The 12,908-nt window shown below is 41.3% G+C and overlaps 2 protein-coding genes across 3 annotated transcripts in view; one reads left to right on the top strand and one right to left on the bottom strand.

Moving 5' to 3' along the window:
• amd1 (adenosylmethionine decarboxylase 1) overlaps positions 1 to 10,831 on the bottom strand; it is a 32,166-nt gene extending 21,335 nt beyond the window's left edge. For both annotated transcript variants that reach the window (XM_085997817.1, XM_085997818.1), the window contains exon 1: positions 10,699 to 10,831. In XM_085997817.1, the coding sequence (XP_085853943.1) occupies positions 10,699 to 10,805 (107 nt within the window). In that variant the 5' untranslated portion in view covers positions 10,806 to 10,831. The remainder of the gene's footprint in view (positions 1 to 10,698) is intronic.
• Positions 10,832 to 11,215: 384 nt separating this feature from the next.
• Positions 11,216 to 12,908, top strand: part of cdk19 (cyclin dependent kinase 19) — a 351,351-nt gene continuing 349,658 nt past the window's right edge. The window contains exon 1 of the mRNA XM_085997816.1: positions 11,216 to 11,984. Coding sequence (XP_085853942.1) covers positions 11,857 to 11,984 — 128 coding nt within the window. The 5' untranslated portion in view covers positions 11,216 to 11,856. The remainder of the gene's footprint in view (positions 11,985 to 12,908) is intronic.

The following is a 12,908-nucleotide window of genomic DNA, read 5'->3' as shown; positions in this document are numbered from 1 at the left end:
ATCATCACATAATAAACTTCATAAAGCTTCTGCAGTAAGGAGCTAGAGGAGTGCAATCGTCCTGTCCCAATGTCCTGTTTCATATTTTTTGATTGTGTTTTCTTTATGGAAATGATGATTGAGTTATGTTTAAGGGTTGTGGTTTAGAACAAAATGAATGTGCAAAGTTTTAAGTAAGGCCACAAGCATTGGAGAGTCTACATTAAAACCAGAGGAGCCAGGATGACCAGAGATGTTAAGCAATTAGTCATCTTGTTTCAGGTGACCAAACAAATTCAGGCCCACTGCAAAGACCAATCTATTAATTTGGGAACAGCATAGGGTATCTGCAGAGAATATATCTGGGAGAGGAGGTAGTCAGTTTGGTTGACAGACCTGCTGGTGAATCCCTGCAGAGAGAAGTGACATTGAGTGAAGTGGAATCCTTTTGACTGCTCCTCTAGTTTCACTTGCTATCTGTGAAATAGTATCTGGCATCATCTTGCCAGGTGTTGCAGCCCACCTTTAAAGACTTAAGTGCATGTGAGGGCACATGTGAAAGACAAAGTTCAGATCGCACGACTAGGTTATGCCATTGCATCGTTAGATCTTACGTCATATCTATGTACCCAAGAAAATATCTAAGGCAGACCCTAAGCATGCAACACCAAGGCAAAATTAGTCTTCCAGTGACATGCTGAAAGACAGACTGGGACGGAGCTCGGCAGTGACGCACACTCTGGTTGAGCTGCCTGTCTTCACCCACCGTCTTGTATGAAAAATAGCTACTTTGAGCATCCAATGAACTACAAAAGAAGTTAGTGCCTCCAGGAGAGGAAGAACTATATTTTCTCCTCAATGGTAAAATTTTTTCAAGAACTGAAAAACAACCAAATTGTATTTTGAATTGCAGAAGAGACTTTTTGCTATGAAGAGATGAAACAATTTCTGCAGATGGGAGGAAAACTGAAGATGCCTCACAGTGAAGTCTACATACATCTATGAACACAATTAAAATAAAAGTCTTGCACATGATGTGCACTTCCTGTACACATTAGCCTCACTTCCCAGGTCATGCTTTTATAATGAAAACTTGTAATTCAACACATCACAAAGGAAAAACCACACATCAACAGGTCAACATTGCATCATCACACTTTGTTAATCAAAATTGGCAGCAATTTTTTTGTAACTTATATTTCTGCACCAGTAATTTCCATGGGGTCTCTCCTGTTCATAACTGCAGAGAATGAACTATGGATCTTCTGAAGGTAGAGCGGAAGATTGGGAAAACCCCCAAAGAAATTCTATCCCTTGATGTCCCAAAAAAATCATTTTGCCGATTCCCCCTCCCACTGAAGTCATGTCTTTTAACCCAACAGCATTGTGGGAGCACCTTCATCACAGGGACTGCAGCGGTTCAAGACGGTGACCCACCACCACCTTCTGAAGGGCAACTAGGGATGGGCAATAAATGCCTTCCTTGCCAGTGACGCCCATATCCTTAGAATGAATTAAAAAATAAAGTTTAAACCGGAAGGTTTCAGTCTCTCCCAAAACACTGGACTTAAGAGTTGATATTGTGTAGAGCTGCGTGACTTAGGAACTGAACACAGATCCTGCAGTTTGAGCATATGTAGTGTGCAGAATTTACCAGGATGCAGCAATAACATTTAGCTAGCCAAATAATGTTTCTCCCTCAATAATTGATTGTTTTTCCAAAATTATTTGAAAAGCTAGATAAATTTAGCTTTATTAAGGTAAAGTTAATATTTAGTAGCTTGAGGTTGAGTGAGGAGTGAAAATAAGTATGGCAGACTGTACCGATTACATACTTGTTAGTCTTTGTTGGTTTCCAAATTTTTATATACTTAATGTAAATTTCAAAAAGTGCATTAAGGCAAGACAGTGCCTTTCCGCATCATAATTTGAAATCTTTATAAAAGCCAAATGAGTTGAATACTGATAGAAAATATAAACATTCTAATTGCCAACTGCTGAGAAAGTTTCTTTCCCCATATTTGAGTTCAAATAGCGTTGAAGATAAGAGAAAAGCTCTAATTATCATGTTTTGTTGTTGGTACTTTATATTTTCTGACGGCCGAGAGAGGGGTGCTCAAAACTAAACAGCACTCTAACGAGGTCAGACAACTCCTCTGGATAACTGCAGCAACACTTTTAGTTTTATATTCTGTATTGCCCATCATCTCATTTGCCTTTTTGAAACTTTGTGACCAGAAGCTGGCTGTCAACATCAACTCACCTCCCCTTGCACTTTCACTTAGTTCACATGGATGGATTGGCCATTCTTCCATCCAAGTGTAATTGTAGCCTACTGCATCTGCTATATTGATCATTTTTAATACAATTATCTGCTCTTTACTTCACCATTCTAAGTACCTCCTAGCTCAGTATTTTCTTCTATTCCCAAAGCCACAAAGATAAAAATGGGGCCTCAGCACCAATTTGTTACCGGCCGATATCCCCTTCATTCCAACTCTGCCTCCTATCACCAAGTTTACTCCAGTTCCATATGCTTACATTTAGTCAATTTCTTATTTAGTGACAGTCTTATCAAATCCACATACATGATGTCCACTGATCTCTTCCATCAATAACCAAAAATCTCAGGTTAGTTAGGTATGACCCCCCCTTTAACAACACCATGTCAACTCTCCCATACCAGCTTATAATGTTCCCCAAGTACTCATCTGTTCTGGTCCTGATAGTGGATTCTTGCAATTTTCACCACTACTCATTGGCCTGTAGTAACTTGGCTTGTCCCTGCCTTCTTTTTTGTAACTCTTGCTACCTTCCATTCCTCTGGTACTATATCTGAACCCAAAGAACTTGGAAGATGAATATTCCAATTTCATTCATATTGCTTTTAATATACTCAGGTAGAAACCAACTGGGCATAGAGAATTGTTTGTAATAAAGTCTATTATTTTATGCATTACAACTTTTGTTAGTACCATTTCTTGCCTTCTCCGCAACTCGGGGTTTAACCAATATGGAGATTGAAGCAATTCCACAATGTCATACCAATGTTGGTTTTAAAAGCTTACAACTCCACCTTTATTATAACGCAAATAAGTTCCCATTGGTAACTTTTAAGATGTTCGGAGCAAGACAGGTTTTATCTTTTTTCCACAATATCCAGGCCTTTCATTTTGTATGCAACCAGATAGTCCACATCCAGTTCCCCATTCTGAGGAGCCCACCGAGTACAATGCATAAAATAAGGGCCCAGAAGTAAAATATCACAAATTCAAAAATGTTCCCAACAGAAATGACGTGTTTGACGAACATTTGCATTGTGTTCCCTAGTAACGCTGAAATGCACCTTTAACAGTATCCACTGGATCAAAAAACTTGAATGTTTTACAATTTCAACTCTGGGGTGACTTTTGTAAAGTAAGCCTGAGTGGAATTGTACCATGAGTTTTGCACTCCCAAACCACTAATAATGGTGCCAAGTAAACAAGCCATTTTGGCCAACTACAAAAGCTTTTGTTAAGATTACTGCAATGATTAACTGAACAAAAATAGTCTCAGTCCAACTCATTTGTATTTAGTAACATCTAGATAAATCAGTGATCGCAGCTGATAAATTTGCTTATAAATTCAAATAGCAGTTCACTACAATGGGTTCCATTCAAGGGATAAAAAAGTATAAGATATACAAATTTACTCTGCTAAACTGTTGCAATTAAACAAGATACCGTGAAATGTAAATGCCAAAGGAGAAATATCAGCAACATTCACTATTATCCCTTGTATCAATGTTACAAAAGTCAGCAGAGATCACCATTTTAAGAATGCAAAATATGTACAGGACCCGAGTTATTCCCATTATCCAAAACAAAATGCCAGGCGTAACAACTGTCTGGATTAAAAATAAGAGGATACCTTTTTGGAGAAAGCAGCATAAAACTCCAGCCATTTCAGTGGCAGCACGCTCCCAAATCACTTGAGGAATTGAGTACAAAATCTATGTTAGCACTTCAGTGCAGTACATTCTTGGAAATGTTATCTTTTAGATGAGACAACAAGCAGAGCCTGTTTAGGTGGGTGGAAAAGATTGCATAGCACTATTAAAAAAAGCAAAATGGGGGCAAGTAATTCAGACCAAATCAAGTTGCAGGCTGATTTAAGCAAGTTAGGTGAATGGACCCATATGATAGCATCTAATATGAACAAGTGCAGTGTCGTGCATCTAGGGTTGGGAAACGCAGGTTATGTTTATACCTTGCAGGTAAGGAATCTGGGGGTAACAGCACATTGCTTGTTAAAGTTGCACACGCAATGTAAAGAAAGCAAATGGGGATTTAGTTTGTACTAACACCATTTGAGTACAAAACTAAGAGCATTATACTTAGATTCTTGCATGAGATAGAGGATCCAGAGAAGGTACAAGGACGATATGAATTGTTACAGCTTTTAGGACAGAGGCCAAAAGTTATTTTCAGTTATTTTGTAGAAACGCAGGATGCACTGTAATTGAGATTCCCCCTCCCCTAAATGAAAAAGGAATGAAGCGTCTGGTGAGCTAGGTTATGTGAAAGAGAGGGTGAGACTGGAGGTCATGTCTACAAAATCTGTAGGCAAAATTAGCCAGCAAGTATTTTTATTTGCAGACACTGCCCTCTCGAACAAAGACATGGTGAATAAAGAGTCTTCATAGTTCATTAAAAGGGAACATGGTATGTTGGGAGAAACTAACTTTTCCAGTGATCAGAAGCAAGTTGCTAGGTAGCTATGATTATGTGGAATTATTAATTACTGATCACCTGGAACTTGCATAATTATCTTAGGGAGTCCAGAGGAACAGAGTTCTTCCTCAATTAGCCACAGGTTGTTTGTTTGTTTTTCCCTTGTTAAAGGGTGGGTGAACGATGTAAAAAAAGACTTGCATTTATATCACGCCTTTCACAACCTCAGGACATCCCAAAGTGCTTTACAGCCAATGAAGTACTTTTGAAGTGCAGTCACTGTTTTAATATAGGAAACGCAGCAGCTCCCACAAACAGCAATGTGACAATGATCAGATAATCTGTTTTTAATGATGTTGATGAGCGATAAATATTGGCCAGGACACCGGGGATAACTCCCCTGCTCCTCTTCGAAATAGTGCCATGGGATTTTTTATGTCCACCTGAGAGCGCAGACAGGGCCTCGGTTTTACCGTCTCAGCCGAAAGACGGCACACCTCCGATAGTGCAACTGTCCCCTCAGTACTGCACTGGAGCGTCAGCCCAGATTTTTGTGCAAGGTTGCAATATTGACTAGATGGGGAGGGGGTTTGATGGTTTTTCCCCCCACCCCTTTTTGTATGTACAGTATGTCTGCATATACACAGCTCCTGCCATTTTTTCCCACTTTCCTCAGAACTGAAAAAGATTCCTACAGCAGTTATTGAGTTCCACTGCATACCATGACTGAACATTAGTTTACTAAAAGTATATGTTGGCAATTGTTAGAACTTATATCTGGTGATTATATGTACCCTACAACAGTTGCTGGAACTAGATGTTACATCTGTTTAGTTGGTGTGCTGCAAGCAGAGGGACCTTTAGCATGCTACACTTTACCTGGAACATAATGCAAATTAAAATATTCTATTCTACCTACACTTGAGCAGAAAGGTACAACTTAAGAACTTGCCCCCTCTGCTAAATAAACCAAAGCAAAACCCAGAAACTTACAATAAATTAAATAAAATTATATCTGAACAAGATTCCTGCCTGTTTTTCACATTTCCAAAACCTGGGGATAAAAAAAGGTTTGCAAGAGATTGTCCTTTTATCATTGCAAATGTAGAGAGCTGGAACATAGACTGCATTCTCCCACAAATGACTGTCCTCCAATGGTGGAGCAGAGGGAGCAAAGAATAAGAGTCAAGATCGGAAGCTGCAAATACATCATATATGTCTATAGAAGACGACAACAGATAGAGTGAGCAGATTTAATGAGGATCTTAAAGTCTATTCTCTCAGCACAGCTCAACAAGGACAGTGGGATTTTCTGGGGAAGTCACAAACTAGTTCGCTGCAATCTGTGAAGGGCAGCAGCGGTGCCCACTGGCAAGGAAAGCATCAGCTAATTTTAAGGTAAATACTTGGTGCATGAGCAAACCCCGTAAATCCAATTTCCCCCAAAGTTCACCTTTTTTCTTCCCATCTTGGAAAGGCATTGTTCCACAAGCATCAGCATCCTTACTCAAATGTCTGTTCATAGTCTATCCAACTATGAGAGGCACACCACACACAGCCTCAAGCAGACCAAATGCCCACACTTGCATATTTTTCAGCTAGAGCCACTGCAGGAACCATTGCTGATTATTTGCCTCCTCTTAGTCCAGCATTGGCATCCAAATGCAATGCATCAACCATTGTCAGATCTCCGGTTCAGTAATATGCATTTATCCAGAACCATCAGGGATCTACCCAAATACATGCTTTGAACAATTAAAGTAATATAGTGGATCTTATCCATTAAGGACCCACAGGACCTGCTGAATTAGCTGCAATTCACGTGTGGCTCCTTTGTCTTTCAGACAAGATGTTAAACCGAGGTCCCATCTGCCTGTTTCGGTGGCGTAAAGGATCTCAGGGCACTTTTGAAGAAGAGCAGGAGATTCCCCCCCCCCCCCCCCCCGGTGTGTCCTGGCCAACAATTATCCCTCAACCAACATGACAAAAAACACATTTTTCATTGCTGTTTGTGGAACCTTGCTATGTAGAAATTGGCATGTTTCTCTACATTACTTTCAAGTGACTACATTTCAAAACTAGTGCATTGACTGTGAAGTACTTTTGAGGTTGTGAAAGGTGCTATATAAATGCAATTTCTTTCATCTCAGATTGTTAGCAGCCTCCAAATGTAGCCCAGAATGTCTTTTTTTAAATACAGGTGCAAACCATTAAAAGTTAGCCTTGAAGAACCATTGACTTTAAACCAAATGGCTTTTTGCTTATCAATATTTTCATACTTCATTGTGAACTCTGATACCAATGTAAGAAGTCACACAACACCAGGTTATAGTCCAGCTTTATTTGAAATCACAAGCTTTCGGAGCGCTGCTCCTTCTTCAGGTGAAGTGGAGAAATGCATAAAGACACAGCTTATATAGTCGGAGAATCATGTCAGATGTTTACAGGTAACCTTTCCAACTGCCATTTATCACACCTCGGCAGAGAGATAATCACAGCAGTCAAAGGTGTGAATGGTGTCCAAACAGGTCAGTCAGGGAAACATTACATCAAAGAACAATGAGGTGGGGTCACAAGGGGTCAAATATTGCAGATGCTGGGGTCTGTATGAAAAACAAAAAAAGACAAAAAACATTTTTTTTGGCTGGAAATCACAGCAGGTCCGGCCGCATCTGTGTAGAGAGAACAAGCCAATGTCGACTCGAGTCTGGATGACCCTGCATCAGGTGGGGTTACATGTAGCGTGACATGAACCCAAGGTCTCGGTTGAGGCCGTCCTCATGGATGCGGAACTTGGCTATCAGTTTCTGCTCGACGATTTTGCGTTGTCGTGTGTCTCGAAGGCCACCTTGGAGAATGCTTACCCGAAGATCGGAGGCTGAATGTCCTTGACTGCTGAAGTGTTCCCCGACTGGGAGGGAACACTCCTGCCTGGTGATTGTTGCGCGGTGATGAACGGACACCCAGTCGGGGAACACTTCAGCAGTCAAGGACATTCAGCCTCCGATCTTCGGGTAAGCATTCTCCAAGGTGGCCTTCGAGACAGACAACGCAAAATCGTCGAGCAGAAACTGATAGCCAAGTTCCGCACCCATGAGGACGGCCTCAACCGAGATCTTGGGTTCATGTCACGCTACATGTAACCCCACCTGATGCAGGGCCATCCAGACTCGAGTCGACATTGGCTTGTTCTCTCTACACAGATGCAGCCGGACCTGCTGTGATTTCCAGCCAAAAAAAATGTTTTCTGTCTGTTTTTTTGCTTTTCATACAGACCCCAGCATCTGCAATATTTGACCCCTTGTGACCCCACCTCATTGTTCTTTGATGTAATGTTTCCCTGACTGACCTGTTTGGACACCATTCACACCTTTGACTGCTGTGATTATCTCTCTGCCCAGGTGTGATAAATGGCAGTTGGCAAGGTTACCTGTAAACATCTGACATGATTCTGACTATATAAGCTGCGTCTTTATGCATTTCTCCACTTCACCTGAAGAAGGAGCAGCGCTCCGAAAGCTTGTGATTTCAAATAAAGCTGTTGAACTATAACCTGGTGTTGTGACTTCTTACATTTGTCCACCCCAGTCCAACTTCGGCATCTCCACACTCTGATACCAATATTTATAAAGCAACTCCGACCTTTATGATGCCTTTAGTAGAATCATATATTCTAATTCAACACACTGCGTCCATTTTAAAATCTGCGAGCAACTTGTCTTTCAAGCATTCAGTTTCCCCCCCCCAACTCAAATGTTATGATATCTTCCTTTACAATATATGAAAACCCCAAGAAGCGAGCAATTTGTGACAACACGTTCAAGAGCAAATCTCAACGCAAGTCAAGCTACACACGGTGCTGCGAGAGGGCGCCATCCATGCTGGTTGAATGACTGCAAGAGCTGAGCACTGCGGTAGGATGTTGATCGACAGACAGCCATCTGGGTAGAAAATCGGCCTTTTCAGAAGGGCGTCTTTTTAAAAAAAAATATATATAAAATAAGGATGTGCGTGGGAGAGCGCAGAGGTTCCCACACCTGGGGTAGGAACGTAACTCAAGCACGGGGAAAAGAGCTGTTAATTTTTTTTTTTAAAACATTTTAAAAATGGCCACCTCGAGGACGTTAAAACGACAATTCCTATCCTCTCACGCGTGCAGCCTTGTTTTACACTTTGTCATGCTAAACCATGAATCAATCCGCGAACGACACCAGGAACAGCAATAGGATATACGGTGAAAACCAGGGCGCTTGCAATTATGATCGCCTTATTATTTCCCACCGCCCCTCTTCCCCCCCCAAAATGGAGAAACCAGTTGCTATACAATGTCGAGATCGGGCAGATCATCTCCACTGTCTGGAAACGGCGCAGATATCGCGTTCCTCCAGGCGGAAAAAAAAGGTAGCTGCTGTTCAGCCCCACACACGTGACGAGCCCGCCAAAAAGAAGCTGCAAGTCCTCCCAGGAAATGGCCTGCTCTCCGGCGCCACAGCCTCCCCGCACTGCAAATATTAACATCAAAGTTCGGATATTTTGTGCTTGCCCCGATTTGGGAGCCGCCGAAAACGTTCAACGCGTTGGTCATTCGAAGGAAACACCAAAAATGCTCACAATTTGAAAAATTCTGTCAGGAGAAATTCGCACGAAGCCAGCGCAGCGCCTCCGCCACTCCCCCAAACCTGACTTTTAGTATCGAGGACATTTTAAAGATTAAACGCCCCGCATCGTAACGTGGAGACAGCGCGATTTACACACACATTTAGTAACCGTCACTTTGGGAGCGAGAGAAGCCGCTCCGACCTGCCCCAAAAACTTGTCCAACCCATTGAAGGGGGGAAAAAAAACCCTCAATTTCACCCGACTGCCGGAAATGTAACAGGTTCAACTTAGCCCAACCTAGGTGCAGTTGATTAATATACTTCTCTGCCTCTTCATTCCTACTGAGAGCCCATTAAAAAAAACACTTGCACACACGTGTAATTGATTGAGCCAAAAGTCTGAGTCATGTGCAACATCCAACATTCATTTTGTATTTTGTATATATATATATATTTTTTAAGTATGAAACCTAAATTCGGATATTTTCCCCCACACCTGACGCGGAGACTGTCAGGAGCGAGGGGAGGATTATTCTGCACGTTATTTTTAAAGAGAGTCAGACAGACAACTGAGGAATTAGACTGGATGTAGAAGTCGCGGTGGCGGCGGATTCCTCGCCCTTTTTAAGTGTTGTGTGAACTAGGTCGCCGCTCCGGATCCAGCTTAAGGTGACCTGTTGCTCACGAAAGCAGGTGATTTTTACACCAAGAACCCACCCACCCACCTTGCCGCATGACCACAGCTCATCCTTACCAATATATATGTTTAAATATATAGTGTGTTTTTTTTAGTGGTGTGTAAATGAGAAGATCCGAAAACCGCGCCCAACTAACACTGGCATTAACTTAACAGCGAGATCCTGGATCCCAAGATTTGGGGTGGGGGTGAAGAGCCCGAGTCCCGCCATGTGGCCGTTTTGCCGACTCAAAATATGAACATTCATATTTAAAAATATATATATACACACTATGCCCAATGATCTCGGTCACTTTTTTTGTTGGGGGGGGGGGGGTGTGGGGGGAGAAATAAAGATACACCCATGATCTTTTCGACTGCTTGAAGTAAATTATTTTATTCTAATAGCTACACATTTACAGGCCTCAGAGGAAGCCAGAAGGGGCGTGTGTGGAGGGTGGGTGCATGGGGATCCGGGCTTGCTGCAAAGCGCTCTCAAATGTTGTGGCGCATTTCTTTCTCGGAAGAGCCACAGCTCGCACTCTTGGCCTAATCTGCCCTTTGGAGGGAGAGCGAGGGGATTCGGGAGGAGGTCTGGTTTAAAGACGGTTTATTTAATTTTTTTTTTTTAAAACACAAAGCCCTAGAAAATCAAATCGCCGGGATCCCATTAATCCGCACGCCTTTTTTTTGTTAAATATAGAAACACAACGTCTCTCCCATTTATTACCTTGGAATGGTCCGGAGGTCTCCCGATCCCTTGCACATATCCTGCCGAGAGAACCACACCTCCAGCAGCTTCTCGGTACCTTCGAAAAAGTGTGCACCGTTTTCCATCGTGAAACAAATCGCACGAAACGAAAAAAAAAACTTTTTTTTTTAAAAATGTTTTTTTCTGGTAAAAGCTTAATTAGAATAAGTTAGTTTCAATTGCTCTGTTTTAGTGGGTTCTTATACGGTCCGATTTTTTTTAATTATTATTAATTTCTTTTTTTTCCTTTAGCCCAATCCCTTTTGACAGAGAATTGCTTTGAGCGACCGCTAGCTAATATCGCCGGCCATACTGTGACTAGCGGCGCGCCGTGCGCTGCAGTTCCCTTTTATAACCTCCGCCTCCCCCTACAATGGGGCGTCTGTGGCGTCATCAACGGAGAAGAATGCCGAGCGCGCTCTGCCGGCTCGAGCGCAAGAAAGCCGTTTGGAAGAGGGAAAAAAAAAACGTTCGCAACGCACAACGTTTCCCATTTAAAATCACAAATATATAAAAAAAAATAAAGTCCGAATCTGTATCTTTTTAAAGTAAATGCAGGACCTTCGATTTGTTTTTTTTAAAAAGGCATAACGCCATTGGCTAGTTTTACTATCAATCAATGTTTCCAGGACTACCCACAGTATTGGGAGAAAGCGGGAATTTGAGTAAAATTTTGATTTAAAAAATCTTTGTGGTGTTGTAATTATTTGACTATTTTATTTCACTTTTCGGTTTAAATTGTTCAATGCTTCTATAAAGTTATATAGTAAACACTTGTACGTATTTTCCCCCCGCCTCTCTCCTTGGACTAACAGTCCCCACTTTTGGATACCGAAAACGGTCAGACCGTCCGCAGGGGTGCACGTCGGGAGTTGTAGTTTTTCCCACGGCGCAACTACGTCAGGAAACGGGGAGCAGTGACTCGAGGGACTACGTGTACCAGCATGCCTCGCGGGGCGCCATTGTATGCTGCTAACGTCAACACAACAAACGTACGGTAAATGTCGCCGTGTGAACTTGTTGGAAGAGACCAAAACACGAAATGAGGAAATGATCGGTGCTTAAACTAAATGATTGAACCCGTTTATTTTATTTCCAAATAATATAAATTATTTATGTATTTATGGACTGACAACGATGGATTACGATTTTAAAACGAAACTAGCAGCGGAGCGAGAGAAAGTAGAAGATCTGTTTGAATATGAAGGTTGCAAAGTGGGTCGTGGTACCTACGGTCATGTTTATAAAGCAAAAAGAAAAGATGGGTAAGAAATTAATACGTTCAAACTGTTTTCTGTGGGGATGTTGTTGCTGCCCATTACATGGAGTTTTTTTTTAAAGCCTATTTCTGGGTTACTCGGTTCACGTGCTGCACAAACCAATGTTTCTGGTTTGTAAATATATCATAACACCTTGTGTTTACATTCGTTATGTTAACCCGTCTATTTCAGGCCAACGCCTCCAGCCCTATTACGTTTGTTTTGGAAAGTATAAGTTTATTTCTAGCATTATTGGTATGATATAAAACAGTCTACTTTTGGGTTTTATTCTAGAGTTTGTTTTGTAAATGTTTTGCTGACCACAGCTGTTAAATCAGTGCTTGTCATAATCTAAGATTATATAATCTTTTTGGAATTGTCAAATAAAAATGTAAGTTTGTTTTTCACGCTTCATATCACTTCGATACCCTAACTCTTAGCAGTGTATATAAATATTAAGGGATTTCAAAATTGCAATCTAGTTTGTAAGTGGTAGTAATATGATTTCAAAAGTAAATCCTGCACAATGTACATTTTTCTGGTATCACTCAACAGAGAAGTGCACTTCATTTTAATACATGAAATTTTATATATTATTACAGCAGCAACAACAATTTGCATTTATATAGCAACTAATGTAAGAAAAAATCCCAAGACACAGATAACAAAAGGAATGGATGCTGAGCATTAGTGGGAAAGTTAGGAGAGGTGACTAAAAGTTTTGTTAAAAAGCTGGGTTTCTAGAAGACTTTTGAAGGTGGAGGGATTTAGGGAGTGAGTTCCAGAGGGTAGGGCTAAAGCATCTAAAGGTTCTGTAAACATTGGTAGAATTGAGGATGGCAATGCACTGAATGTCAGGCATAAGACTGAAAGGCATAAAAGAGGATATAAGGTTGACAGAGTTTGTTTTGTGTATGCACTGATGCACTA

This window comes from Somniosus microcephalus, chromosome 9, assembly GCF_052327205.1.
Source record: "Somniosus microcephalus isolate GS21.2 chromosome 9, FLI_Smic_1.0, whole genome shotgun sequence".
Classification (NCBI taxonomy): domain Eukaryota; kingdom Metazoa; phylum Chordata; class Chondrichthyes; order Squaliformes; family Somniosidae; genus Somniosus; species Somniosus microcephalus.
This window is presented reverse-complemented; position numbering and strand designations above follow the sequence as displayed.